The 27,838-nt window shown below is 46.2% G+C and overlaps 1 protein-coding gene across 2 annotated transcripts; it reads left to right on the forward strand.

Moving 5' to 3' along the window:
- Positions 1 to 1,937: 1,937 nt before the first annotated feature.
- On the forward strand, positions 1,938 to 26,885 carry LOC121169274 (glycine receptor subunit alpha-4). Of its 2 annotated transcripts, XM_040999813.1 has the most exons (9): positions 1,938 to 2,025; positions 5,446 to 5,576; positions 5,858 to 5,925; positions 6,568 to 6,791; positions 6,914 to 6,996; positions 7,900 to 8,040; positions 12,982 to 13,196; positions 17,214 to 17,363; positions 24,698 to 26,885. In XM_040999813.1, the coding sequence occupies exons 1-9, from the start codon at positions 1,955 to 1,957 to the stop codon at positions 24,986 to 24,988; spliced, it is 1,374 nt and encodes a 457-aa protein (XP_040855747.1). In that variant the 5' UTR covers positions 1,938 to 1,954; the 3' UTR covers positions 24,989 to 26,885. The 2 variants fall into 2 exon arrangements, with proteins under 2 accessions (XP_040855747.1, XP_040855749.1); XM_040999815.1 differs by lacking the exon at positions 1,938 to 2,025 and having other exon boundaries at positions 5,454 to 5,576; positions 17,214 to 17,350; positions 24,655 to 26,885.
- The last annotated feature ends 953 nt before the right edge of the window (positions 26,886 to 27,838 follow it).

Consider the following 27,838-nt stretch of genomic DNA (forward strand, 5'->3'; position numbering starts at 1 on the left):
TTGCTCATCAATATTTTAGTGTATATTGTTCAAAATCCTCTTCTCTCCCTTCCAATGTAGCTTGAAAATTTTCTTTTCCTTAAGAACACAGTCAAAAGGGAGATGCTGCGCCAAGTGCCATCCATGGCTGCCTTGTTATTAAGTCCTTTGTGTCACCAACTGGTCCCCATGGAAGAGCTCCCAACTCCCCCACAAACCATTTGCTAGGCAAGGTTTGGGGAGGATGCAGTCAGCTCTGGCATTGACCCTGCCCCAGGACACACTCAAACTCAGCAGAGCTGAGAAATACTGCTGCAAAAGAAATGAAAATTCTTGGCTCTGCCTGCTGGCATTTAGGAGGAGAGAGTGACAGGGTAGAGCAGGTTGAACAAGAAGACATGGATGGCGAGGAAGTAGGGGGAAAAGGAAGAGAGGGCGACAGACACAGAAGGTGTCTAAGAAGACACCTAGAGAGACTGAGATGGACAGGGGCAGATGAAGGAAAATGTCAGAGACAGGGAAGGAGAGCAGAAGAAAAGACAGTGGGTGGGCAGAGAAAGAGGGAAGAAGAAGCACACCCTGGCAAGTCCTAAGGCTCTTTAGAAGCTGCTCAGGGGAGTTGGGGAAAGGGTTAGCTGAGAAACAGTGGGGCTGTGGGAGCACCTGGATGCTGAGAGCCAATGGCAAAGACAAAGGAGGAGGACAGCCCATCACTCAGGATGCTGACTGCTCCTGCCCCACTCTCTCTCCCACACTTGCCAAGCCCGCTCCACACCAGCCCCACAGCCTGTCCCCTCTCTGTGACAGCTCTCCCTTCCCAAAGTCAGGCTGTGGAAGCAGTGTCAGAGACAGGAATTCTGAGAGCTAGATGGGGCCCCAAGCTCTGCAGACACAAATTGGGGGAGGTGGGAAGGGAGGCAGGCAGGCAGGAAGGCAGGCAGGCAAGGGGAAGGAACGCACAAGCACAGGGCTCAAAGGGCTAGGGGCAGGTGCACAGATCACAATTGAGGAGGGCCCTGGGGTTTCTGTGTATCACTCATTCATCCTCTATGCTTTCACCCAGACAGAGGGGTAGGGAAAAGCTGTCCGTGCCTTTAGCCTCCTTCTTGCCTCCTCTGGGACCTGAAACTGCCAGCTTGAGAATACCCTTCAGCTCCACCTAAACTCTCTCAGGTCTTTTTCTCTCAGAAAAAAAAAAAAATCATACGGTTTTCCTGTGCAGACCCAGCTTGGCTCCAGGCTAAATGCAGGCTAAAAGCAAAGCTGTTGGAGGGGGCAGGGACAGCAAACCGCCTGCCTGTACTCTTCCTGCTGGAGTTAGAGCCTGGTCAGACACCCTGCCTCTTCTGAGTGGTAGCAGTGGCAATAGCAGCAGAAGCAGGCGGCGGCAGTAGCCCAGATTCCTCTCCGGCACACTCACGGCTACTGCTCTGAACCCAACTCCAGCAGCTGGCAACTGTGCCTTTAAATTGCTGCTTTTGGAGGGTGCATGGCGTGGGGGGGGGGTAGTGAAGGGAGGTGGGAGGGAGGGAAACATCTTCTATCAGTCTCCCTCCTCCCTCCCCTTCAAGGCTCTCCAGGGTTTGGAGAGTGCCGCCCAAAGAGAATCTTTGCTGGCACCCTGGCCAGCAGGCTGAGGGCCGCCAGTGCCCAAGGCGAGTCCAGGCGGGAGCCAGTGGATCGTCTGTATCAGGATCATCTCCAACAGAATAGTTCTGGCCCTGTGACTGATAAAACAGGGCAAGAGAAGAGGCAGAAGAGGAGAGGGAGAAAGAGAGAGAAAGAGAGAGAAAGAGAGAGAGAGAGAGAGAGAGAGAGAGAGAGAGAAAGAGAGAGAACAACTCCTAGCCCAGCCCCACGGGCTCCCTGCAAGCAGCCCAAGTTGGAGGAAGGCACCGACCTTTGGGCGTTCCCACAGGGATATCCCCTCTTACCTTGGCAGCCAGGCTGAAAGGGCGCCAAGGTGCCCTGCGGAATGACAACTCTCCTTCCTGCAGCCCTCTCCTTCCTTCTCCTCTGGATCCTGCCAGGGCAGGTCCTCCTCAGGTGAGCTGAGTCGGGGTAAGAAGGAGGTGCATGCCAACCCTGTCGGGGGGAGGGGGTGGCCAGGACAGCTGGCAAATGCCTTCAAGTTTGCAAAAAGTCTGTGGTCTGAAGGGTTCCAGAGGGAGGATACCTGAAGCCCCAGTCAGGACCCCGGAGCTGTCCTGAGCTCTCAAGGTTCTGGCACAGGTGGGCAGGCTTCTGCATGAGTGGGAGTTTCCTGGGTCTGGGTAGAGGGTGGGTCGCTAATCCAAGCCCTAGAATGGAGACCACCTGGCCTGCCATTCAGTCCTGTCTCCCTAACAAGCTGGGCCACACACTCTTTTCAGATTCCAAAACATCACAGTGACTTCTGTCCCAGCCGCCTGCACAAAGGGCATCAGGTACCAGGAATCTGCCCCCAAGGACACAGAACAATGAAAAACTGGGTAGATCAACCCTTAACCTCTCTACAGTTACCCTTGCCCATGCATACGTGGCTTCTCATTGTCCCTCTAGGGGAACCAAGTAACACTAAGTCACTGGGCTTGCAGACAAGAAAATGCCCTCCCCCGGCCCCCTGAGAGTGCCCTGCTGTTAGTAGATTAGAAGCCAGCCCAGGTTGACAGCATGAGCCTAGCAAGAAAGATGGCCATGCTTTGTGCTGAACTGGTCCTAACATGAGTGCCTCCCAAGGTGCAGGGAGCAAGTGCTGCAATTCAAGCCTCCTTTCTCCTCCTAATCCAAACAGCACCTTGGAGCTTCCTCCTCAGTAAAACCTCCTGCCCCAGGGATCAGATGTGGAGTAGGGCAGGAAACTCCTTCAGGGTGAAAAGCAGCTCAGAATGGAAAGAAAACTCAGAGAATTGACAAGAGAGCTCTGGGCAGAAAAGGGCACCCTACCAGAGAGGAGGCTTGCCCCAAGGCCCCCACTCCAGGTTCCAGTGGCTGCATTCCCACTTGGGCTTAGGAACTATGGGTAACCAGAGAAAGATGGGCCCTCGAAGTTTTAAGTCCAAGTCTTTTGCTTTGATTCATTGTAATTAAGGCCTCAAGAAGTGGGGGTGGGGGTGGGGAAGTGATCGATCCATGGTCATACAGGTACTCACTAAGTCAGCATTCACCCCTCACCACACAGTCTTATCTGGGAAGGATTGTCAGCTCTAGCTCATCCTGAGTTCAACCAGTATATCAGACTTTCCAGGAATGAAAGGGAGGAGGAGAGAGGCTGTATAAAGTGACTGGTTTTCAGGCTCTCAGGCAAAGCAGCCCCAGAAAAGCAGGCACTATTAGGGCTTGAGGCCCAAGACAGCTGAGCCTGGAGTCAATGACAGGGTCCTAAGACTGGGATGAGTGGAGGAGGTAACTTGAAAATGGGGCTGAGAATGGTGGGGAAGGTCCAGTTGCTCCATGCGGCCTCATAGCAGGCAGGTGGCAGGTAGCCAACAGCTGCACCAGCCAGAGCAGTAACTGCCTAGCATGGACATCCTGCTGTGGGGAAGCCACAGACTTCTGCTTGCTCCAGCACCAATCCAACCTCCTTGGATTTGCAGAGTCTGCATAGGCCACCTGCTTTGGCTGGCCCTGCTGGAAGTGAGAGTAAAGCAGAGTGGCCTCTGACTGCAAGGAAAGGACCTCTTCCCAGTTGGAACATTTGGAAAGGCATGGATTTGGGAGGTGGGCAAGAGGTTACCACAGATTTTCTCCCATCCTGGTTCCTTAATAGCTCGCCTTGAGCTGTCAGCATCCTGGTGTCACAGCACAGACTCAGCTTTGAAATCAAGAACTCGGGTTTGAGTCTAGGCTTTGAAACATACTAGCCATATGATCATGAAGAATCCACCTCAGTGATCTGCTGTCAACCCTCTGCGTCTGGACGTTCCACATCCACAGATGCCACCAACCACAGATGGAAAATACTTGGGGGAGAAAAAAGCTGCACTTGTACTGAACCTATATAAACTTGTTTTTCTTGTTATTCCCTAAGCAATACAGTATAGCGACTATTTGCATAGTTGCTCCAGTGCATTTATAATGATAAGCAATCAAGAGCTGATTTAAAGCTTACCAGAGAATGTGCACAGGTTTTTATGCACGTATTACACCACTTTATGTAAGGGGTTTGAACATCCATGGATCTTGGTATCCTTGGGGTCCTAAGGCCCCACCCCTGTGGATGCTGAGCAATGACTGTAATGAGGATAATCAGAGGACTGATGTGAGAACTGATCTAGAGAAGGTGTGTGAAGTATTTCATAGAGCACCTTAGATCGTTTCACTGTTAGCAGCCCCTGGCTGCCACATGGGTTGATGGAGAAAAAGAAGCTCCCTGGCTCAAAAGAGATTAGGACCCCAAAGGACACAGCAGTCACCCTGCTGCCCAATCCAACACTGCAGCAGCAGAGGAACCAGCTTTAGTGCCTGATGCAGTGGTGGTGATGATGATTATGGTGACGACGATGACAGCAGGATAAAGCAGGAAGCCCCCAGCCCAGCCAGCCTTAGCCTGCCCCTGACCTGTTCCCCAACCCTCAAGCCTTTCCTGAGATCCTGATCCCTACCTAGCCTATCTATCTGTTGGCTGCTGAGCTGGTAAGCAGGCAAGCCGAAGGTACTTTACTGCTCTTAAATGTGGAGTGTGTCAGAGGAGAAAGGGCTGGCTGTCAGACCAGGCCAAAGGATATTACTGATCCCTGCCTCAAATTCAAGTGGATGAGGGGAGACAGAATTTAATCTTCTAAACAGGAACCTACCAGGAAGTATGCCCTATATTGCTAGAATGCAGCTTCCCCACCACAGTTGTCAAAATAAGTTCACCTACTTGCAGCAGCCATATCCCTGAACTGAAAAATATTGCTTCCAGCAACCAAGCCTTTCTCCATAGAAAGCAGGTCCTGAGTTTTGAGCAACACAGCACAAAGCAGAAGCAACTAAAACCACATCATCCTTGGAACTTTCCCATTCTGGGCATGGTAAATTGGGCAAAACTTTACAGTGGCTATGTGATTTCCAGTGAGATACCATTAAGTGTTTCCAAAGCTCCTTCAGGAAGAGACTATTGGCTGAGGCCATGGCCCAGAGGGTGAGCCCTGACCTTGTCACTCACCAGCACTAGGACTTTGCAAAAGTCACTCCTTTTGAAACCTCAGTTTCCTCATCTGTAAAATGTAAATAACAGTCCCTACCCCACCCCAACCTCACTGAGACTTATGAAAGTGGAAAGCACCTAACCTATGTGGAAGCTCCTTTCTGGGACAAGCTACTGAGTTGCTACATGGGCTTCTGGTTGCTTCTGTCTTCTCTTGAGGAACCCCAGACCCAGCTCACCTATCCTCCTGCCTGAGTGGAGACACCAGTCAGGGTGAGTGAGCATGAGAACAGAGAGAGTCTGTGATAAATGAAAAATCCAACTGGTGTCAGACCTCTTTTACCTCTCTCATCCAGGGTGGCCTTCGCAAAAGATGATGTCAAATCTGGGACCAAGGGGCCCCAGCCCATGTCACCTTCTGATTTCTTGGACAAGCTGATGGGGCGCACGTCTGGTTATGATGCCAGGATTCGACCTAATTTTAAAGGTAGGCAACATAACATCCTAAAAAGCTCCTCCCTTCTACCACCACTTCTGACAGCACACTACCTAGCCAGTTTCTGTGGCTTGCCCTAAGGAAAGGCTAGTGGGCCAGGGCTAGTTCCAGCAGCTCAAAGGAGCAACCCCATATTTTTGCCCAAAGGCCTGTGTAGGCAGCACTGCATTCTGCCAAGGACTGCCTGGGGCATGAAGCTCAGGGAGGGAGTCATTGAACCCTGCTCCAAGTCTGGAATGCCCTGCCAATGGGCTGTGCTTTGCTACCCTCAGGCCCACCCGTGAATGTGACCTGCAACATCTTCATCAACAGTTTCGGCTCCGTCACTGAGACCACTATGGTAAGGGGTCTCCCTGTTCCCTGCTTCCAGTCTGGTGTGAATGGGAGAATCCCACCACAACAGCAGGCATGTCCTTCCTCCCTGGTCCTATCACCGTTTCATAATAGTGGCTAAAGCCATGGGGTATCTGAAGTTGGCCACTGGGAGGAGAGTTTTCCTTATCCTTTCATCCCATAGCTAAATACAGACTCCTAAGCAGAAGGTGGTCAAACTTCAGTAGTTTAGTGCAGAGCACACACTTTGGAACCAAACTTGCATTTGAATCCTGACTCTACTATCTAACAGCTGTACTAACTTAAGCAGAATAGTAAGAACTCTCTCAGGCTCTGCTTCTCATCTATGAAACGGAGCTCATGACAGCACCTTCCTCACAAGGTTGGTGTGAGATAGAGTTGACATAATGGATGCAAAGAGAGCACTTGGCAAAAAGCCTGGCACATAGTAAGTATAAATAAATGCCTTTCCCCATCTTGGCTTTGCTCCATCAGTCTATGGCAGGTTCCTTCTCCAGTAAAAAAAATGGCCACACCCTGTTGAGGTGTGCCCTCAGCACTTCTCTTCCTGATCTTCTCACCCAGGAAGGCATGCTAGGTCCCTGTGACTTCCACTGCGTCCAACGGGCACATCTCTGCCCCCCTCCAGGACTACAGGGTGAATGTCTTCTTGCGGCAACAGTGGAATGATCCACGTCTGGCATACCGAGAATATCCTGATGACTCCCTAGACCTGGATCCCTCAATGCTGGACTCTATCTGGAAGCCAGACCTGTTCTTTGCCAATGAGAAAGGGGCCAACTTCCATGAGGTGACCACAGACAACAAATTACTGCGCATCTTCAAGAATGGGAATGTGCTCTACAGCATCAGGTGCACCCAAGGGTTGGCTGGAAGTCTGTGTCTGTCAAAGGGACTGAGCAGGGAGGGAACCCACCAGTGCTGTGCTGGGCCCCAGCAAGCTGATGCCACTTCTTTCTTATTGCCTCTGCCAGGTTGACCCTCATCCTGTCCTGTCCAATGGACCTCAAGAACTTCCCCATGGACATCCAGACCTGCACAATGCAGCTGGAGAGCTGTAAGTGCCTCTAGTGTGTCACAGTCCAAGGACTGGAAGAACAGCTAGTTCACAGCATTCCATGATATTGCAGACTAGAGAGAGACTTACCCAAGCACACCCAGTCTGTTCTTGGCCTAGATGAGACTCAAAACCAAGGATCCCTAACAGTTCAAGGTGTTTTTCATCCCATGCCACTTGCTGCTCTGGCTGTCCATAGGGCCAGGGAGTGCCAAAGGTACCAGCATTAGGTACCCATGTACCTACACCAGTAGTTGGGAGGCATTTGATGGATACTTCCTTCACCCAGAAGTATGTTCCTTTCCGCCAGCGCCAGCTTTACCGTCACCCCAAAACGCTACCCTGAGCAACTTGGCATGCTCTGGTATTAGCTGTCTATTTGCTCCAATTGAAGGCTCTGGCTAGGAGTCTGTAGTATGCACATTGTGCCATGCATGACTGGCGGGATATAAATAGCACTCTTCTCCCGAGGTGAAATGGCAGAAGTCCTGGCTCTGAGGCTAGCCTGGCTCAAGACATGTGTTCAGTATGCATGCTTAATCCCCTGGGCTTGAGAGAAAAGGCAGCAGCAAGTGCCCAGCTGGGGTCTTTGGCATCTTCCCAATCCTTTTGACCAGCATTCTAGATCTGTCAGAATAATTTTTTTTCTGGCTCTCCCTTAATCTTTGGAAATGGGTAGGAAAGGAGTTGGGAAACTTGCTGATTTGCCCCAGTTAAGATGGACACATGAAATAACTTACCAAGTGCCAGCTTCAGAAAAGCTTCCCTTTTCCAATATCAGCACAAAAATCCCAAACTGCAGGTCTCGCTCCTCATCTGTGAGCTCCAGCTCCTTCTTGGTTTCCCTCTACCTTCATCCAACATCCACACTCTGAAGTCCTTTGCCATCTCTTTCCCTTGCAGTCGGCTACACCATGAATGACCTCGTGTTTCAGTGGTTGGAAGATGCTCCTGCTGTGCAAGTGGCTGAGGGCCTGACCTTGCCCCAGTTTATCTTGCGGGATGAGAAGGATCTAGGCTACTGCACCAAGCACTACAACACAGGTAAGAAAGAGGTTCTTTCCTGGCTGCAAGTCCAAGGAAGGCCTCCAGATGAGAGACAAGGCAGCCAACCTCTCATGAAGACCCCTCTAGACCATATATGGTGCTAGGTACTATATGTATTTTAACTCACTGTGGTTTCAATGATCAACATGGATTACCTCCCTCGAAAGAGATGAGGAGAGTAGTAAGAGGAATAAACCATTAAGTTTAAAACTACAGTTGAGAGAAAAAATTGGTATACTCCTTATTGGACAAAACATGCAAATTTTATACAGATCAATGGCATTCCTTTGCTGTGTCTTATAGGTGTAGTCAGAGGTTTCAACTGCATATGCTTGGAAAGATGCCCAGAAATCTTCATTTTAACAAACATCCTGAGTATTGTGATGGATGTGATCTAGGGAACACAGATTGAGATACTTCAGTCCAGAAGCTATTTGCTTATCTAGAAATCCCACACTTTGGAATGTATTGATAAGGAAATATTCCAAAATATGACGTTGACTTTAAACCCCAAGAGGGCTCCTGAGTCACAGTTGATACTAACAAACTTGGAACTATTCTAAGAAACCAATAGGGCAGAAGTTATAGAAATTACACGGGGTTTCTGGTGGAATAGTAATGCAGACATTAAAAAAGAATGCTTGAAAATGTTTATATCAACATAGGAAAAACAAGTGAAGAAAGTTGAGATTCAAAGTTCTACACAGACAGTGAGTATATGGTGGGAAAAGGAGTAACCTAAAAACCTGCATTTACAATCCTGAAAGGAATAGTGCTTGATGATATAATGGGTAAGAGCAAAAACTTTAGAGTTAGGCAGAGCTGCTTGGACTCTGGCTTTAGTAGGTACTAGCTGAGTGCCCTGGAGAAATCTGATCTCTTCTTGCCTCAGTATCCCATCATAACATGAGGAATAGTAGCTTGACTTGACCCAAGGAGTAGCTACAGCACTAAATAAAAGCATACAAAGTTAGGACACTCAGTGGAAGCTTGCTAAACTGAGCTTATAAATATTATTACTCCACCTCTACATCTCACTTTTCTACATAAACAATTTTACAAGTAAAAAAAACTGCCTAAAACATAAATAAATGGGGGAGCTAATATTGTGGCATAGTTGCCACCTGTAACAACAGTATCCCATGTGGGACCAGTTCAAGTCCCAGCTGTTCCTCATCCAATCCAGGTCCCTGCCAACGCACCTGGGAAAGCAGTGGAAGATGGCCCAAGTGCTTGGCTCCTGGCTTCAGTCTGGCCAGCACAGACCACTGTGGTTGTGGAGCAGGCCAGTGGATGAAAGATTTCTTTCTCTCTCTTTTCCTCCCTCCCTCATTCTCTTCCCTCCCTTCCTTTTATTGTACCTTTGAAATAGATATAATAAATCTCTAAAACTATAATTAAGTAAAACAAAAAAACAAAAAAACAAAAAAAAAAGGAAAGGAAACAGAAGTACCTAATAAAGGCATCCATGGCAAGAAGCTACAGGGAATGGGGATAAGGTAAGGCAGACTTAGGAAACAGCAGGTGTGAGTTCATGGAGCATTTGAAAGCCGCTGTCAGTCACTGATGGAACGACTGGCCCTCAGAAATCAGCAAGGCCCGGCGAGAAAAGCAGCAGATACACAACCCCTTGACTTCATTTAGGCTATCCTGAGTTTATGCTTCAAATATCTGAATTAGTGTTTTCTTAGCCTTCGGGTGGTGAAAAGGGGATGAGAGGCAGGTGGCTGGCAGGAGTGGCCGTGCATTGGGCCAGGTGCCTAGGGCCAGCACATTTTATGTTAGTGGAATTGAATGCTGCTGCTTGATGGCTCTTAATTCTCTGCCTGCTGTCCAGAGCTGCTCTCTGTCGGGAATTATTTCCAAACGCTCGTCATCTCGCTCTTCTCACTTGCTTAAGGCACAAGGCAGTGGGCCTGGCGTGGTGGCCTAGTGGCTAAAGTCCTTGCCTCATATGCACCAGGATCCCATATGGGTGCCGGTTCTAATCCCGGCAGCCCCACTTCTCATCCAGCTCCCTGCTTGTGGCCTGGGAAAGCAGTCGAGGACGGCCCAAAGCCTCGGGATCCTGCACCCGTGTGGGAGACATGGAGGAGATTCCTGGCTCTTGGCTTCGGATTGGCGCAGCACCAGCCGTTGCAGTCACTTGGGGAGTGAATCATTAGATGGAAGATCTTCCCCTCTGTCTCTCCTCTCTGCATATCAGCCTTTCCAATAAAAATAAATAAATCTTAAAAAAAAAAAAGACACAAGGCAGTGTTGCTCCCCAGTGAAATCATTGCTACAGAACTTCCAGGGTACTAGCAAGTACAAAAAAAAAAAAAAAAATGCTGCTGAGAGAGCTAAGCTAATGGATTTCATTGAGAAAGATTTTTATTTGTTTGAAAGACAAATTTACCAGGGGCAGGAGTGGGGAAATCATCTATCCATGAGTTCACTCCCTTTTAAATGGCCACAACAGCCAGGGTTGTGTCAGACAGAAGCCAGGAACCTGGAGCTCCATCCGACTCACCCACACGGGTATCAGGGGCAAAGCACTTGGACAGCCTTCCCCTACTTTCCTAGGCACATCACAAGGGAGCTGAGGACCCGGCGTGGTGGCCTAGCAGCTAAAGTCCTTCCCATATGGGAGCTGGTTCTAATCTTGGCAGCTTTAGATCGGCACAGCACCAGCCGTTGCGGTCACTTGGGGAGTGAACCATTGGATAAAAGCTCTTCCTCTCTGTCTCTCCTCCTCTCTGTATATTTACCTTTCCAATAAAAAATAAATAAATCTGGGCCCAGCGCAATAGTGTAGTGGTTAAAGTCCTCGCCTCGCATGCCCGGGATCCTGTATGGGCGCCAGTTCTAATCCTGGAAGCCCTGCTTCCCATCCAGCTCCCTGCTTGTGGCCTGGGAAAGTAGTCGAGGACAGGCCAAAGCTTTGGAACCCTGCACCCATGTGGGAGACCCGGAAGAGCTCCTGGTTCCTGGCTTTGGATTGGCTCAGCTCCAGCCATTGTGGTCATTTGGGGAGTGAACCATGGCACAGAAGACCTTCCTCTCTCTCTCCTCCTCTCTGTATATCCGCCTTTCCAATAAAAATAAATAAATCTTTAAAAAATATATAAATCATTTTTTAAAAAAAGAAAGGAGCTGAATCAGAAGCAGGGAGCAGCTGGGAATAGAACCCATTCTTATATGGGATGCTGGTGTGGCAGCCAATGGCTTAACCACACTGCCACCACACAAGTCCCTAAACTAATGTTTTCTTAAGAAGGACAACACTAGTAACTGCTGCCTAACGTGAACACCTGAAAAGCACTGTATCCTTCAATTTTTCCAATAGCCCAGCAATGGCGTCAGTATTGTATCTGCTGTTTCACAGGTGAGGAGGCCGAAACCAAGAGGCTTGAGTGCTTTGCCCAGAGACACATAACTAATATGTGCAAAGTACAGGATTCAAACCCATGCAGGCTCTGATTCTACAGCTCTCCTGTTCTTTATCCTTTTGTGATGCCACTCCAAAGACCTTCTGCTGGAAATCAAAGTGTTGGCTCTTGCTACATGTGCAGGTATTTCAAAAAGTTCATAGAAAATGGAATGAAAAGGTTAAGTTTAGAGGCCAGTGTTGTGGCATAGCAAGTAAAGCCACTGCCTGCAATGCCAGTATTCCATATGGCCACTAGTTCAAATCTCAGCTGCTCCGCTTCTAATTCAACTCCATGCTTTTATGCCTGGAGATCAGCAGAAGATGGTTCAAGTCCTGGGCCCCTGAACCCATATGGGAGACCTTAAAGAAATTCCTGGTTCCTAGCACTGGGCTGGGCCCAGATCAAGCCATTGTGGCCATTTGGGAAGTGAACTAGCAAATACAAGATCACTCTGTCTGTCTGTCTGCCTCTCTTGTTCTACTTCATGTAATGTTCAAATAATTACTTTTAAATAAATGTATATTAAATTAATATTTTTAAAAGAGAAGCTTATTTTGGTACAAAAAATTTGAACACTATACATTGATTTTCATAATACTGTTTTTCACGAACTTTTCAAAGGCTCCTTCATATGCACAGAGTTTAAAATTTTTTGCACCCAAATAAACTTGTCTGTTTTTAAATATTTATTTATATATTTGAGAGCAAGAGTGAGCAAGAGTAAAAGACACAAAGAGAGCTTCCGACTTTTGGCCCACTCCCCAAATGGCCATACAACATCCAAGGCTAGGCCAGGCTGAAGCTAGAAGCCAGAAAACCCGTCAGGGTCTCCCACATGGGTGGCAGAGGCCCACAGACTTAGCTCAGTTTGCACTGATTTCCCATTGCATTGTTAGGGAGCTAGATTAAAAGCAGAACAGCCAGTACTTCAATTAGCATGCTGATATGGACGGTGGTGTCACACGTGGCCACCTAACTTGCTGTGCCACAATGCTAGCCCCTGAACTTACCTTTTTAAAAATTTATTTTATTGATTTGAAAGGTTAAGCTTCACAAAGAGGGCAAGACAAAGAGAGACAGGAAAAGGGAAATCTTCCACCTGTGGGCTCACTCCCCAAATGGCTACAGTGACTAGGGATGGGCCAGGCCAAAGCCAGGAGTCAGGAGCTTCATCCAGGTCTCCTGCCATCGTCCACTGTATTCCCAGGAGCATTACCAGAGAGCTCAATTCGAAGTGGAGAAGCCAGGACTCCAACTGGTGCTCATATGGGATGCCAGTTCCAAAACTGGTGGCTTAGCCCATTGCACTTCAGCACTGGTCCCTAAATTTATCTTTTAACTCCATTTTCCAAAAACATTATAAATGCCCTCATACACATAGGGCCATTTTGAAAGACTCACTCATTGGCCTAGCTTAGATGCCCAGAGGCTGGCCAAGAGAAATAAGGCTGCCCCTGTTCTGACGCCCAGGCTCAGCTGACAGAGTGTGGACCTGCTCTCTTCTACCTCATCTCTTTCCTCACAGGGAAATTCACCTGCATCGAGGTAAAGTTTCACCTGGAACGGCAGATGGGTTACTATCTGATTCAGATGTACATCCCCAGCTTGCTCATCGTCATCCTGTCCTGGGTCTCCTTCTGGATCAATATGGATGCTGCCCCTGCCCGTGTAGGCCTCGGCATCACCACTGTGCTCACCATGACCACCCAGAGCTCTGGTTCCCGGGCCTCTTTGCCCAAGGTAATCTGCTCGACATCAGGCTCTCCATTTCCCACTCACCCCATGGTCCCTCCTGCTCACTATTTATCTTAGGTTTAAGGCCGAGCAGAGCCATGGAGCAGGAGTACTACATTCTCTCTTCTCCCCAAATATGTTGGTTATAACATTGCTAACAGCATGAATGCTGGGGTTGGGAATGATTATCTGGCTAGAGACGGAGGAGAAGTGTGCTTATTTACTTTGACTTCCTTCCAGAAATAATTGCATGTCCAAGATCTTGGAATAAATAAGGTGAGTACAGCCCAGAGAGGCAAAGTGACCTTCTCAAGGTCATTTCTCCCAAGAAATAATGTAAGAAGTACTATGCTTTGAACCAATTTCTTCCCTCTTAACTGTATCAGAAATCAGAGACACTATTAAAAAGAGCTCTAGAGACAATGTCCTCATGGAATGAGAAAATTTTGAGATAGCAAATGACAAAGTCAGTGGATTCTGATCATCTGGGATCTGATGATGTTTTGATTATGCAGGAAGATTTGTGCTGATGGGACTGAGCACAGTTCTTCTTGCCTCATGGCTTCAAGGAGAGCATGGAAAGGTCACATCAAAGTCCTCACAGTCAGCAAAGTGCTAAGCAAATCATAGCACAAGGTCATTCATTCATTCAATAAATATTTATTGAGCAGGTACTGCATACCAGGCATGGTACTTAATCATAGAAAAGAAATAGGGAAAGTGAAGGAAACAAAGTTCCTTATGGATTATAGTGAATGTATTTCCTCTCGCTCTGATTTGTTGGAACTAAACTGTCATTTCCTATCTCTCAGTTTGTCCCCACTATAATTTACAACTTTAATTAATTAATTAATTAAAGCAGGTGATAATCTGGGGCAATTTATGGTGAGTTCATGAGTCTACCATATGAAGAAAGTGGTGCTTTAGAGTGAGAAATTAGAGTCAGACATACCTGGATTTAAGTCTTGAGTATTATCACGTACTACTAGTGTGATCTTTGGTGACTTACTTCCTTGACTTTCAAATTTCCTCACCTGTAACACAGAATTATCTTTTCCACAGGTTATTGTGAAAATAAATAATGTCTCACTATACAGGACAGTGCTTCACACATAATCACTCAGTAAATGTTAACTTTCTTCAGTTATTAGGTGTTAGGGTTACAAAAAAGTGTGGGATGGATCTTGGGCAAAAATGGCTAGTGTCCCCAATTATTTTTTCATTTATTTTATTAGAGGCAGAGAGAGACAGATGTATATATAGAGAGTTGGACAATGAAAGAGAGCACTCCCACCTGCTAGTTCTCTGAACACCCACGATGGACTGAGCCAAAGCCGGAAGCTGTGACCTCAATCCACAGCTCCCACAAGGGTGCCAGGAACCACACTTAAGTCACCACAGCAGCTGCCAAGGACTGCATTAATAGAAAGCTGCAAATCAGCAGCCTGGGCCACGAATCAGATCCAGCACTCTGACTTGGGACACAGACACCCTCCCTGGCACCTTAATCACTGGACTAGATATCCATCCCTCCCATAATACTGGGAAACCTTTGATCTAACCCAAAACGCTATAGGGCTAAACATGACAGAACTCAGATCAGGATCATTTGTCTGAGGAGAGACTGTTAAGAGTCATTTCTTGAAAATGCATTTGCTAGGTGGTTGGGGATACTGATGAGATTCTTGGACATAGGCTGAACTTGCGCATGGGTTATACAGCCAGGCTGGGCTGTGACAGCTGTGTTCTGATAGTGACGTTGTCCAGAGACCACAGAAAGGTAGTGCAGAGCTAAGAACCCCACTCCAGTTAACTGCCTCTACCATGCGAGGAGAGTCTTCCTTAACTCATGGAGTTACTACAATTTATGTCTTCTTTTTTTTATACTCCAAAAAACTTCTTTTTCTGGTCCCCTCCTGTGAACAAACACAATCCATATACTCCTAAGAACCATTTAGCTACCTCATTTGGAGAAAATGAACTTTGTTAGTGGCTTACTTGCTTGCAGCATTCAGTGCTTTCTCGTCAGAACTGAATGACTTCTTTACGGCTTCATTGGCCAGTAAGCAAAATAGTTTTTCCTTCTTTTAATGATTCTTTTTTAAAAAAAAAAAAAAAGATTTATTGTATTTTTATTGGAAAGTCAGATACACAGAGAGGAAAAGAGACAGAGAGGAAGATCTTCCGTCCTCTGGTTCACTCCTCAGGTGGCTGCAGCGGCCAGAACTGTGCCGATTGGAAGCCAGGAGCCCAGAGCCTCTTTGGGCTCTCCCACACAGGTGCAGGATCCCAAGGCTTTGGACTGTCCTTGACTGCCTTCCCAGGCCGCAAGCAACAAGCTAAATGGGAAGCGAGGCTACCAGGATTAGAACTGGTTCCCCCTATGGGATCCTGGTGCACGCAAGGGGAGGACTCTGGCAGCTAGGCTACTGCACCAGGCCCCAATGATTCTTTTAATAAGCAGCAACAAACATGGACACCATTTGCTTGCCCTTTGTGATTTCCTAGGGTCCTCATTAATTGAGCAGCTTAACTGGCAGAAATCCTGATTCCCATGCAAGACTAATGAAGAGACTTAAAGCTCAGAGCATAAAAGTCTTAGGCAAGATCACCCAGTGAGAAGATGATGTTAGTACCTAGGAGTCCTGGGATTCCAACTCAGTAGCCTTACAAGTTGCTTAGGCTGTGGTCTCACCAATGGACTAGGAACTCCACCCCTGTTGTTCCTCTGACCCTGTATCTTCCTGCTATTTTCTTTGTGAGAGGCCAAGTGTTAGGAATTACACACACACAGTGGGGAGTTGGGGCCTTATCTCTCACCATTTAGAGAACAAAGCAGGTTTACTCAGGAGCGCCACCTAGCAGCTGTCTGGATGCTGTGCTATTTGCAAAAGCACCATTGGCAGCCACCATTGCCTAGTGCTCCCCTTTTGCTTTTAAGTGCTTTTCTCTTCCACTTCCCTTGTGATGTTGAACACTGATTCATCCTGGAACAAGGTGACAGCTGGGTAGGGCCAGATGTGGGGGAAGACAGCTTAGGTTTGAGGTCCTTTTGCCTCTTCAACCAAATTGACCCCCTATGAAATTTTGAGTTGCTGGGTTCAGCCCAGAGAGCTCCCCAGCAGAGATGGACAGGTAATATCTTATGTCAGCTTCTGCTGTGCTTTAGACACCAGATAAGAAGAAGGTTTCAATGGATAAATCCTGTACCTCTATGGTTCCTAACTGGGAAAACATCTCCCCCATCCAGGGGCATATGGCAATGTTTGGAGACATTTGTGATGGCAGTTTGGAGCATTGATGGCAATGTGCATCGCATGGATAAAGTCCAAAATTCTGCTAAACATGCTACAGTGCACAAACACACACACACACACACACCTCTGACCCTAAATGACAATAGGGATAAGGTTGAACAATTCTGCTCTAATTCTTTTAAATTCACTTAAATGAAGAGAGTGGTTACTGATTAAGTAACCCTAATCAAGTGTCTCCCTTTTCCTATTAAGAGAATATTCTATTTCGTTCTCCATCTCCCATTTCCATTGTGCCTCTATGGATCTCAGATTACTTTTATGAAGACTGAGGATAAGGAAAGACCCCAAAAGGTTTTGGATCATCAAAGGAAAGGATCACTTAAGCACCAAGATCTTCCTGTCTCTTTTCCTCTCTGTATATCTGACTTTCCAATAAAAATACAATAAATCTTAAAAAAAAAGAATCATTAAAAGAAGGAAAAAATAAATAGAGGTAAAAGTAGAACTGCAGAAAGAATAAAGGAAAAGAAGCATAGGGAGGAAAAACAGATGGAGTAACAGGTGGAGAGTGCAGACAACTGAAGGATGGTAAGTGGCTGGATTTCTCTGACATTGGCCTTCAGATACCAGAACATTTTGTGGAAAGCTTATTTAACAGCCAGAAGAAATTCAGATTAAGGCTGAAGAACAGCTGGGCTGGAATATCCTGGATGGGCCATGGGAGGAATTCAAGAAGCCTGACCACTCTGTCAATGGCTATTTGTAGGTATCCTATGTGAAGGCCATTGACATCTGGATGGCCGTGTGCCTACTCTTTGTTTTTGCTGCCCTGCTGGAATATGCTGCTGTTAATTTCGTCTCTCGTCAGCATAAGGAATTTATGAGACTTCGAAGAAGGCAGAGGCGCCAGCGCATGGTGAGTACCGCTAGGGAGGGGCCTGGTTTCATTCTCTTTGGGGCTCCTCCCTCCCTACTCCTGTTCCCACAATCCATGCCCCAATTGAGGGCAATTGGGAGCCCCCAAAATCATTCCCAGGCTGGTCACAGTTGAGCTAAGTGCTTTAACCTCTTGGATTCTCATTCCTTATCTTTCTTTTGGGACATTAATCCCTGTAAGGTAGGTAGTAGAGATTAAGAAAATGGGCAATACTGCCTTGCATAGAAGAAGCACTGAAAATACATTAGAAGGTATTATAGCATTATCCAGTTAGTAAATATGAGAATCCTTTAAGAAGCAGAAATGGTTGCTCCTGGCTCTCCCCAGAACCAAGAAGTACTCTAGCTAGGTTGTCATAGAATAATTGGTAGTTAAGAATTAAAAAATCAGGTAATAGTGCTTTTCTAGGAGACATCATAAGGGGTGAGTAGATAGGGTCCCAGTAACTAAGCTGAACTGCAAAATAACTACTTGCCTCTCATGGCTGTTGGATTTCCAATTTATCTTCAGAATGCCTCAGAGTTGTTTGGCTTGAGCTTTGGTTCTTCCTCAGCATTGTTTGTTAACTTCTACAGTAGTGTGATCATCACCTGGGGAAATGTAAGAGGAAATCTTGTTGTCATGACAACAGAGGCAGTTTACCCTCAATTGCCCAGCTAATAGGTGCTAGGTAAGTTGTCATGACAACAGAGGTGCGTAAGCTGCCCCTGTAGCAGCAAATGTCCAATCATGTGCATAACTAAAAGCCTTTGCTGAGCTACATACTTGCTGGTTGCTTAATCATAGGGGAGATGCCAAGTCTTGGGATTGAACCCCATGTTTTCTGCCTAATCAAGAGGCCCTCAAACCAAAGGAGCAAATGAATTCAGTGACCTCTGAAGGGCAGGAAACAATGATGCTATGATCTGAACCCCCAATTAAAACCCTGGCCCTAGCCTGTCTGGGCCAACATCCCTCTCAGCTGCTCCAGGACCACCTAGCCTGCAATATGCCTACATGAAAAATATCTCACAAACGATGGCTGTGGTTTTGTGTTCTGTGCTAAGGTTCCTTTCTGCTAAGGGCAAGGCTTCTGGCTCATCAAGGGCGGGGCTGTGGGGGTTCTAAATTTATCAATTCTTGCCTCACTTTAGTGCTTTAGTTAGGCCCTAGACAACACACCCTCTAGTGGACTGATCTACAACTGCATATCCTCGAGTAGGACTCCGTCAAAAACCTAAAACTCTTTCCTATCTTATTCTCAGATTTAGAAAAATATATTTAAAAAAAAAATCGGCAGACAGGGAAAAAAGAGATGATCCCTCTTTCTAAGATATGTGTCCCTCCATCTCCTCTTGAGTTGTGTCAAACGGGTTTGTAGGTACCAAAATCCTATCTTTATAAGAGACTTTCTTTTGGTCTTGGTACCTTCTCAATGCCTAGCTTGAAAAAGAATAGGGGCGAGTGCTGTGCCCGCAGCACCAGCATCCCGTAAGAGAGCTGCTTCAAATTCCAGCTGCTCCACTTGCATTCTTGTTCACTGTTAATGTGTTGTGGGAAGGCATGAGACGGTGGTTCAAGTATTTGGGACCCTGCCACCAACATGGGAGCTCCAGAAGATACTACTGACTTCTGGCTCTGACCTGGTCCATTTCCAAACATTATAGCCAATTAAGAAAGCGAACCAATGGATGGAAGATCTCTTTCTTTCCCTGTCCTCTCTCTGTAACTGTGCCTTTCAAATAAATAAATAAATCTTTTCTTCTAAAAGAAAAACACGAATAGGCCACCAACTGGTACAAAATTCTTTTAGCAACCAAATCCAAATTACCTGTGTGGATGACACAGCAACGACAAAAATGTCAGTTTACTGTAGAGCCACTGGAACAGGTTGACACTGGTCCCGCCTCTTTCCCTGAATCCACTCAATCTCCAGGTGCTCACAGCCTTATCTCCTCCTGCTCATATACAAGTCGACCCTGAGCTCATAGTGGAGTGTGTCATAACCGGCACTCTGTTACTGCAAAGTCATAGCAGCAGCCTGGCTTCAAACCCTAGGGCCTGTCTAAAACCTCAAAAATCACACATGTGCCAGTAAGCATGTCCCTTTTCAGCTGTCCTAAAGCCACTGCCAACCTAGTGGAATTGCAGCAAGAATCATGGAGCCACCAAGCAGCCTGAAAAGGTTGATGGGAAGTAATGCATTTCTACCATCCCTCTCTTGGCTAATATATTTCTAGAATCTTTTTCTAGTGTTCCAGCTAGAGAAGCAGCTGTTTTCAGCCTGAGAGAAGTATTGTCAGGGGAGGAGAGAGAATCTACGTGATTTTCAGGGAGCAGGTTAGATTTCCTAGGAGCCAGCCAGCTATTCACTGAACTCTAGGCTTAATCTCTCATCTCTCAATCAGCCATCTTCCAAATCCTCTGTCAACAGTGACTGAGGTTTTCCCACCCCCACACCCCACCGGCATAGCTTTCTGGCCTTGTCTGCCCACAAGCCTCAGCGGCAAAGGTGAAGGTCTTTGCCAGCTGAGCAGCCTCTAGCCCCAGGATATGGACACAGTAACCATGGCACCCAGCCCACCAACTTCTGCAAACTGATTGGTAAAAGCTTGCTCTCAGTGTACACACAGAGAAAGCTTGCCTTTCTCAACAGAAGAATTGGACTAACACTCCAAATCCTGCTGCATGTTCTCAGGGGCTCTGACTCAGAACTTTGCTCATCTCTTCCCCTTCTTGCACCCTCTCCCCTCCAGACCCTATTCTCTATTCTCCTTTCTTCCAGCCCCTATCTCAGCAGCAATACATATCACTCTGCCCCACCTCTATGCCTCACCTCCTACTCCATACTTTCCCTCCCCAGCTTAGTTTTCCAACTACTTTATCTGTTTGGCTTTTCACTGCCCTTCCCTGCCCCCAATAGCTGGAAAATGAATTCTGTTGAGATAGCCTCAGGAATCACAATGTAGTATTTCAGGCTCCATTGTCCCCTGACAAACACCCATGTGCAAGCCCATGTGCACACACACCCAGAATTTGGTGTAAATAGATAATACCCAAATCCAGGACATCCTCCCATCCATGGATTTCACGCTACTAGTCTTCGTCCCTTCAACTATAAGAGTTAAGAGATATTAAAATAAAAAAATAACTAATAGTGGCTCACTTTATTGGTTATATTTTCTATCCTGTGTTAAAGGGCTTTGTCCAACCTTAGAAATATTTCCAAATAATTCCCTTTAGACTTACTAGAGCCTTATGACTGGAGAAATGGGAAAATAATTGGATCTATAGAAACAGAAATAGCAATTGTATCCAACTGTTTCCTTCAGAATTTTTTAAATTGTTACTCTTTTGCAAACATTTATATTTCATGTTTTATTCTCTAACTTGTAGGCAGTGGGTGCTTGGGTGGAGGACAGAGAGGATCAGAATAAGTAGAGAAGTGAGGGACCTTGAAATGAAAAGCAAGACAAACAGTCTTTTTACTTAAGCCCACATTATTTGTCAGTCCCCTGGGTAATTTTTTTTTTCTACCTCTGGCTCTCAGAAATGGGCCCATCACAGCCTTCCCTATAGAGAAACTGTGCAGATGAAAAAAAATACACGCGAGGTGAGCCAGGGCCTTCGGTGAAAGAGGCTGTGGAAATAACAACTCTGAGCAGACAGCTAAGATTGCCACCACTGGTCCAGTGCAACAGCCTAGTAGCTAAAGTCCTCACCTTGCACATCCAGGGATCCCACATGGGCCCCAGTTTGTGTCCAGGCTGCTCCACTTCCCTGTGGCCTGCCTGTGGCCTGGGAAAGCAGTAGAGGATGGCCCAAAGCCTTGGGACCCTGCACCCACCCGGGAGACTTGGAAGAATCTCTTGGCTCCTGCCACAGATCAAATCAGCTCTAGTTGTTGCGGCCACTTGGAGAGTGAACCAGTGGACAGAAATTTTTTCTCTCTTTCTCTCCTTCCCCCTGTAAATCTTTCCAATAAAAACAAATAAATAAATCGTAAAAAAAAAGACTGCCATCACTACAGCCTGGGGTTTAAGTGCAGCCATGAAAGCGAACTGCCTGGCTTACACGTGTACAATTCTCTCTGCAAAAGAGTGACAAAATCACGGGTTGAGTAGCAAAGCTCTCAGATGGTCAGAGTTAAGAGACAGCAAGATCTTTTCCTGAACCTAAATTTACTGCAACACTATTAATACAAGCTGAAGGATGCAGAAACAGTGCGGGGAAGTGTGGGGGGGGGGGGGCACAAATTACCAGGTTCCTGCCAAACACTCTGTAACCAAGATTCTCTTTTGAGTAGAGTTTAGGGTCCAAGCTCTCAGAAGGCTGCTGCTGGCTTCTCAGAAACTAAAAGCCACTGTCAGCTTATCAGCCTACACATTCACTCAGCAGAGACCTACCTGACTGCCTAGTTGGTTCCAGGCACTGGGGATACAGCAGTGAACAAGAGCAGAGCTACTGCCCATTGCCCAAGTTTACACTCTGGAGTCCACAGGTAGCAGACTAAGAGATGGGATTTGCCAGTGCATCTCTGACCTGAATTTTTTTTTATGTTTGTTGTTTTTTTCTCCCAGATGCCTGTGCCTATAAGACAATAGGTCAGCTTCTCATAACGTAATAACAAAAGGCTTACTGTTACCTACCACACCCAACTTCTCACCTACAAAGTCAAAGTACAAAGCCACAATTCTGACATGCTACCAAATCTGTAGCGGGCCCTACAACTGCACAGGCTTTAAAATCTACTTCTCTGTAAATGATATATTCCATTGCCATGCACTATACATGTATCTTATGCAAGCTAACCCTAGATGGTTTGCCTTAGATTTCTCTATGTTTAACACTGAAGGATCTAAGTCTCAGGAACCTCCGGAAACCTGGGCAAGTCAAGTTATAGTCTGGCATCACCCTCTGAGGAGGCATTTCACTATAGGTGAAATCACTTCGGGTGATTTCTCAGATAACAAGATTTTACTCCAAAGCCAACAGTCTTTGAAGGAACTATCTTCCAACTCTTTCCTTTGGAAGTAAATGAGACTCACCTGGATTTTATACAAAATCTGAGTAAACACGCTCTGAGTGGACTCCTCGGAGCTCCTGGTTAATGTTCTCTGTCCATCATTTAAGGGTTGGCTTGCTGCCTCTCTCTCTCTCTCTCTCTCTCTCTCTCTCTCTCTCCAGTTTTTTTTTAAATTTCCATCTACCTGTCCTTACTTCCTGGCTCCAAGCTATCTGATAGCTAATGACAGCTGACAGCCAACTACTAGATAAATGGCCTTTTTGCTAGTGCTTATATAAAATTGACCTTTTAGATGTCAATGTGTTTATTGGAATGCACTCATTATACATGAAGAGAATGCATATCAGGCAATCAATGTTTCTCTGTATGTACTGACTCCTGTGTCAAATCTGCCAATTTCCAGAAAAGCACATTTGTTTGCAGCAGAGGGATCAGGTTATTCTAATTTGTAAAACACACTGGGTTATTTTAAATTGGGAATTTTCAGCTTTGAATTGAGATAATTTTTAAAAGCAACTATAATTAAAAGAGAATTAATTCTGTCTAAAGCTTTTGAACATCATTAAAAATCCAGGTTAATCAAATCTAAATATATTAGCTTTGCTATGTGTAATGGTTTCCTAACTCAGTTTATTATGAATCAGTGTTAACTTGACATTCAGATGTCCCACTCACAGTGGCTGGCACTTCACTGAGTTTTACATTGCTCTAAATTACCTTATGCATTTTTTTAAGATTTATTTTTATTATTATTTTTTTATTGGAAAGGCAGATATACAGAGAGGAGAGGGAGAGAGGAAGATCTTCCGTCTGATGATTCACTCCCTAAGTGAGCGCAACGGCCGATGCTATGCTGATCCAAAGCCAGGAACCTCTTCCAGGTCTCCCACGCAGATGCAGGATCCCAAAGCCTTGGGCTGTCCTTGACTGCTTTCCCGGGCCACAGGCAGGGAGCTGGAAGGGAAGCGGGGCTGCCGGGATAGAACTGGCGCCCATATGGGATCCTGGGAGTGCAAGGCGAGGACCTTAACCACTGCACCACAGCGCCAGGCCCACCTTATGCATTTTTAAGATAGCTCAAAGGATGAGCATTATGGTTCAGTGTACTAAACCAACACTTGACACATCAATATTCCCTACCAGAATGCCTAGTTCGAGTCCCCACAACTCCAAGCTTCTCGTCCAGCATCCAGCCAGTACTTTTGGCTCCTACTACATATATAAATATAGGAAACCAGGCTCACCCTGGCCCAGATGTGACTGCTGTTTCCATTTAGGATGTTAATCAGTGGATAAGGGATCTCGATATCTTTTTCTTTCTCTGACTTTCTGCACACTTCAAATACATGAATAAGTCTCTTTAAAACTAAACAAATCTCTTTCTAAAAATAAAACAAAAAGGGCCTGGTGCAGTAGCCTAGTAGCTAAAGTCCTCACCTTGCACATCCAGGGATCCCCTATGGTTGCTGGTTCCTATCCTGGTGGCCCCACTTCCCATCCAGCTCCCTGCTTGTGGCCTGGGAAAGCAGTAGAGGATGGCCCAAAGCCTCGGGACCCCACCTGCATACGAGACCCGGAAGAAGCTCCTGGCCCCTGGCTTCAAATTGCCTCAACTCCAGCTGTTGCAGCCACTTGGGGAGTGAATCAGCAGACAGAAGATCTTCCTCTCTCTCTCCTCCTCTATCTGACTTTCCAATAAAAATAAATAAATCTTCAAAAAAATTAAAATAAATAAATAAATACAAAGGCAGCTCAGGGAGCTGGCATTGTGGCATATCAGGTTAAGCTGACATTTGGGATGCACACATGCTATATCAGGCGGCCAGTGCTAGTTCTAGAGCTCCACCTCCAATCCAGCACCTGCTCATGTGCCTGGGAGAGCAGCAGCGGATAGCCTAAGTGCTTCACTCCCTGTCTTCCACACGGGAGACACGGATGAAGTTCTTAACTTCTGTTTTCAGCTTTTTCCAGCCCTGAATGCTGCAGACATTTGAGAAATGGACCAGTGAATGGAAAACACATCTCTCTCTCTCTCTCTTTTCAATAAATAAATAAAAATAAATCCTTTTTTAAAAGGCAGTTCAGGGCCTATCTGCAAATGCAATTGTAACATATACTCCACATACCACGTATAATTGCTTAGCATCTATCTCATGAGTAATTTTGTGACCATTGTAAGCACACAGTGACTCACATACCAAACCAGCTTACAACACCATCTATGGGATTTTTATGTATGGTCTGTTCTTTATCTCATTTCCTTAGCACTTTGACCTCAAATTTTGCCTTGTCTTCCTTGTTATTCCAGGAGGAAGATATCATCCGAGAAAGTCGCTTCTATTTCCGTGGCTATGGCTTGGGCCACTGCCTGCAGGCAAGGGATGGAGGTCCAGTAGAAGGTTCTGGCATGTATAGCCCCCAACCTCCAGCCCCTCTTCTGAGAGAGGGAGAAGCCATGCGGAAACTCTATGTGGACCGAGCCAAGAAAATTGACACCATTTCCCGGGCTGTCTTCCCTTTCACTTTCCTCATCTTCAATATCTTCTACTGGGTTGTCTATAAAGTGTTACGGTCAGAAGATATCCACCAGGCACTGTGAACAGGGTTGGGTCTGTAAAGTCCAGCTCGGTTTCCTGTTTGCTTCTGGGTGGGCTCTCCTTCGCCCTTAGATTCCATCAGGGAATTTGACAGTTCCTTCCCAATTCCCAATTCAAAACATAAACTTACCTGTCCCAGAGCTGTGTTATCCTATACTGCATGGTGCCATGGTGGCTGTACTTAGAAGGATGGCTCATTCACCCTAACTCAAACTTTCTCCATATTTTCCCATTGCTCATGAGACTAAGCTTTGCTTTCCTGGAGCCAGTATAAACTCTTGCACTTCCTGGTGCCTCTCTATTTTCCAATACGCTGGAGAATTTTCAGACCAATGTTACTAGATTCTCACATTTGTCACCTTTTTAAAATTTTATAATACACTCCCATAGGCTCTGAGATTTCCCCTCCTCCCTTCTCCAGATCTCCTCCCCCATCTGTTTCCCTCCATATTATTACGATAGTATAGTCCTTTTGAAACAGTCTTAAGTCCATCATTCTGCCATTTGTCAGAATCTGCACTACTCCTAACCCTACTGCCTTCCAGTCAAGAGTCTGGACTTTGCCCTGTCCTTTGTCTCTCCTATTGCAGAATAAAATGGGGTATCTTTCCCATCCATAAGTGCAGCCCAGTGTGACTCCATAAGGCTTCTTTGGGGGTGACAGGAGGACAAGTCACAGGCTCGCCACCTCCCAACAAAGTTTGGAACACCCATGGGCTGCCCTGGGGTGGGGGCAATGTTTTATGTTCCAAAAGAGAGGTGTTTGAGCTTCTGGAAGACCCCAACTGTCAGAATTGGGGCAGGAACTCTGAATGCTCAAGAAAATCCTTCCAGATCCTACTGAACTTTCTGATTTCAGAATATTTTTTTTCTATTCCCTAACTAATTAGCATGATGGGAGAGTGTGCTAGGGAGTATAAAAAAGTGAAAAGTGCTTCTTTAATAAATTTACTTGATGATGCTAGAAAAGTTTCAGGGAAATTAGGATCCAAGGAAGTAAGAGCCATGGGGAGCAGAATACAGAAACTATCCTCAGAGAACGTGTTTGTTGGCTACACTTTCACTTGCTTTTTCCTTTTCTCCAAAGGACCCCTCATTTACAATTTGCCCTTTCATCTCCTTTTGACAAGCAAATAATGGTGCCACACAACCTTGTTCAGGGTGGAATGGGGCTTTGAGGTACCTGGGAAAGAGCTAGACATACAGAGGACCCATATAACTAGGCAAATGCTGACCTGACTATCAGGCTGGTACCTGAAAGCAGTTTTGCTTCCCCTCTCCTTCCCCAATGAGAAGCAGTGAAGAAGGGTAGCAGTCAAGCGACTCTGAATCTCAGAACATAGAACTGGCATGCAAGAGGCCAACTTCAAGTTTGACATACTCCTGGAGCATGGGAAATCATGAGCCTGGTATACTGTGTTCTTTGAGAAACAGAAATAGAAGAGAGCAAAGTGTGGGGCTAACAGCAGAAAGAGTTAAGCAAATGATCTCTTAGATATTATATCCTTTCTGGTCCTAGAATAATTAAGTATATAAGTCAAATCTCTGTCTCTCTGTCTCGTTCTCTTTTTCTGCCTCCCATTTCCCCACAGTATTCCAAACTGTAAGTCAATAAATACAATGGTCAAAGTAATGCCTATAGTCAAACCGAGAGTGTGGCTTTCTTTCCTCCCTTTCCCCTTTGAGCTTGGCTGTTATTTCCTCCTCTCTCGATACTCCTCTGTCTCTTGGTTTTGAGGAGAGAATTCTGGGCTGACCAGTGTAGCCGGACTAGAAGTTATTTGCCCTGCTGATATCATCTCCCTTGTGCCACAAAGATTCAAAACTAGAGAACTGGCTTCAGGGAGGACATTGAACTCAGAAGGCAAGACAGCCTCTGTTTTCTCCTTTCTGCCCAGGTAGTGCCAATCAATGAGAAGCCACAGCAATACCCCTTTGAAAGGCGCAGAGAGTATCTCTTTGATACTCTCCATGGTGGGGCTGGGGTGTCAGGCTGCTGCAGCCCGAGGGCGGGGGTAGTGGGGGGATGAACTATGGAGATGAGCTTATTGCACAGAGCTCTACTTGTTGTAGATCTTGTCCAGATGGGCCAACTGCACAAATCTGCCCTGTTGGAAGTCTCAAGAACAATGCCCTGGAGACAGCTACAGTACTGAGCAATGCAGCCTGCCCAACTGGGACGCAGATCAGGGCATCAGCTGGTGCTGGGAGTCAAGGAAGCCAAAGTACCAAGCAACATAATAGCCCAAAGGAGCTCACAAAGCTACTCAGAGGCAATGCCAGGTGGCAGGTACTCACCCTCATCATCCAATCTCCCCTGCAGAGAAGGGAGACAGAAGCAGGTGCAAATGGCTTTCATTCTCCTCCCCCTCTCCTCATATTCACAGCGGCTGAGGGGACACTGGGCCTCACAGTTCATAAGAAGCACCTGACACCTAGCAATCCACTGAATCATAGAAACTGTAAATGTGATTTCTTACCACAGTGAACTGGCAAGCAGGTGACGTAAGTGGCTAAATCGGAGGCCACTTTGATTTGTCATTGTTCTTGTCATACTCACCCCACCATAGACCCACACTACTTCCTGCCTGGATCTCACCTGAAGTGATTTGGGGATTTAAAACAGCATTTTCTTAAGAGGAAAAGCTTCCCACATAAAAAAGTGTTTTAATTCATTGTTAATATCTAATGTCAGTTAAATATTTTATACACATTTTTTTCCAGCAAAAAAGCTTTATTTATTCAATTGTTCAGGCTATCTGAACCTCTATCTTTCCTTAAGGTTGCTCTGCCTTTTGAAAAAACAGTGGCCTGTCTTCCTCTTTCCCTTCAGTCCACTAGCAGGGCCTCTT

The sequence above is a fragment of the Ochotona curzoniae genome, unplaced genomic scaffold (genome assembly GCF_017591425.1).
Source record: "Ochotona curzoniae isolate NIBS_2020 unplaced genomic scaffold, NIBS_Ocur_1.0 scaffold_1852, whole genome shotgun sequence".
Classification (NCBI taxonomy): domain Eukaryota; kingdom Metazoa; phylum Chordata; class Mammalia; order Lagomorpha; family Ochotonidae; genus Ochotona; species Ochotona curzoniae.

Bases quoted from the DNA above. Each gene is read 5' to 3' on its own strand.
- LOC121169274 (XM_040999813.1), top strand. From the start codon at position 1,955: ATGACAACTCTCCTTCCTGCAGCCCTCTCCTTCCTTCTCCTCTGGATC. The intron at 6,792-6,913 runs GTGCACCCAAGG...TGCCTCTGCCAG, and splicing joins AATGTGCTCTACAGCATCAG to GTTGACCCTCATCCTGTCCT. The intron at 13,197-17,213 runs GTAATCTGCTCG...GGCTATTTGTAG, and splicing joins CCCGGGCCTCTTTGCCCAAG to GTATCCTATGTGAAGGCCAT.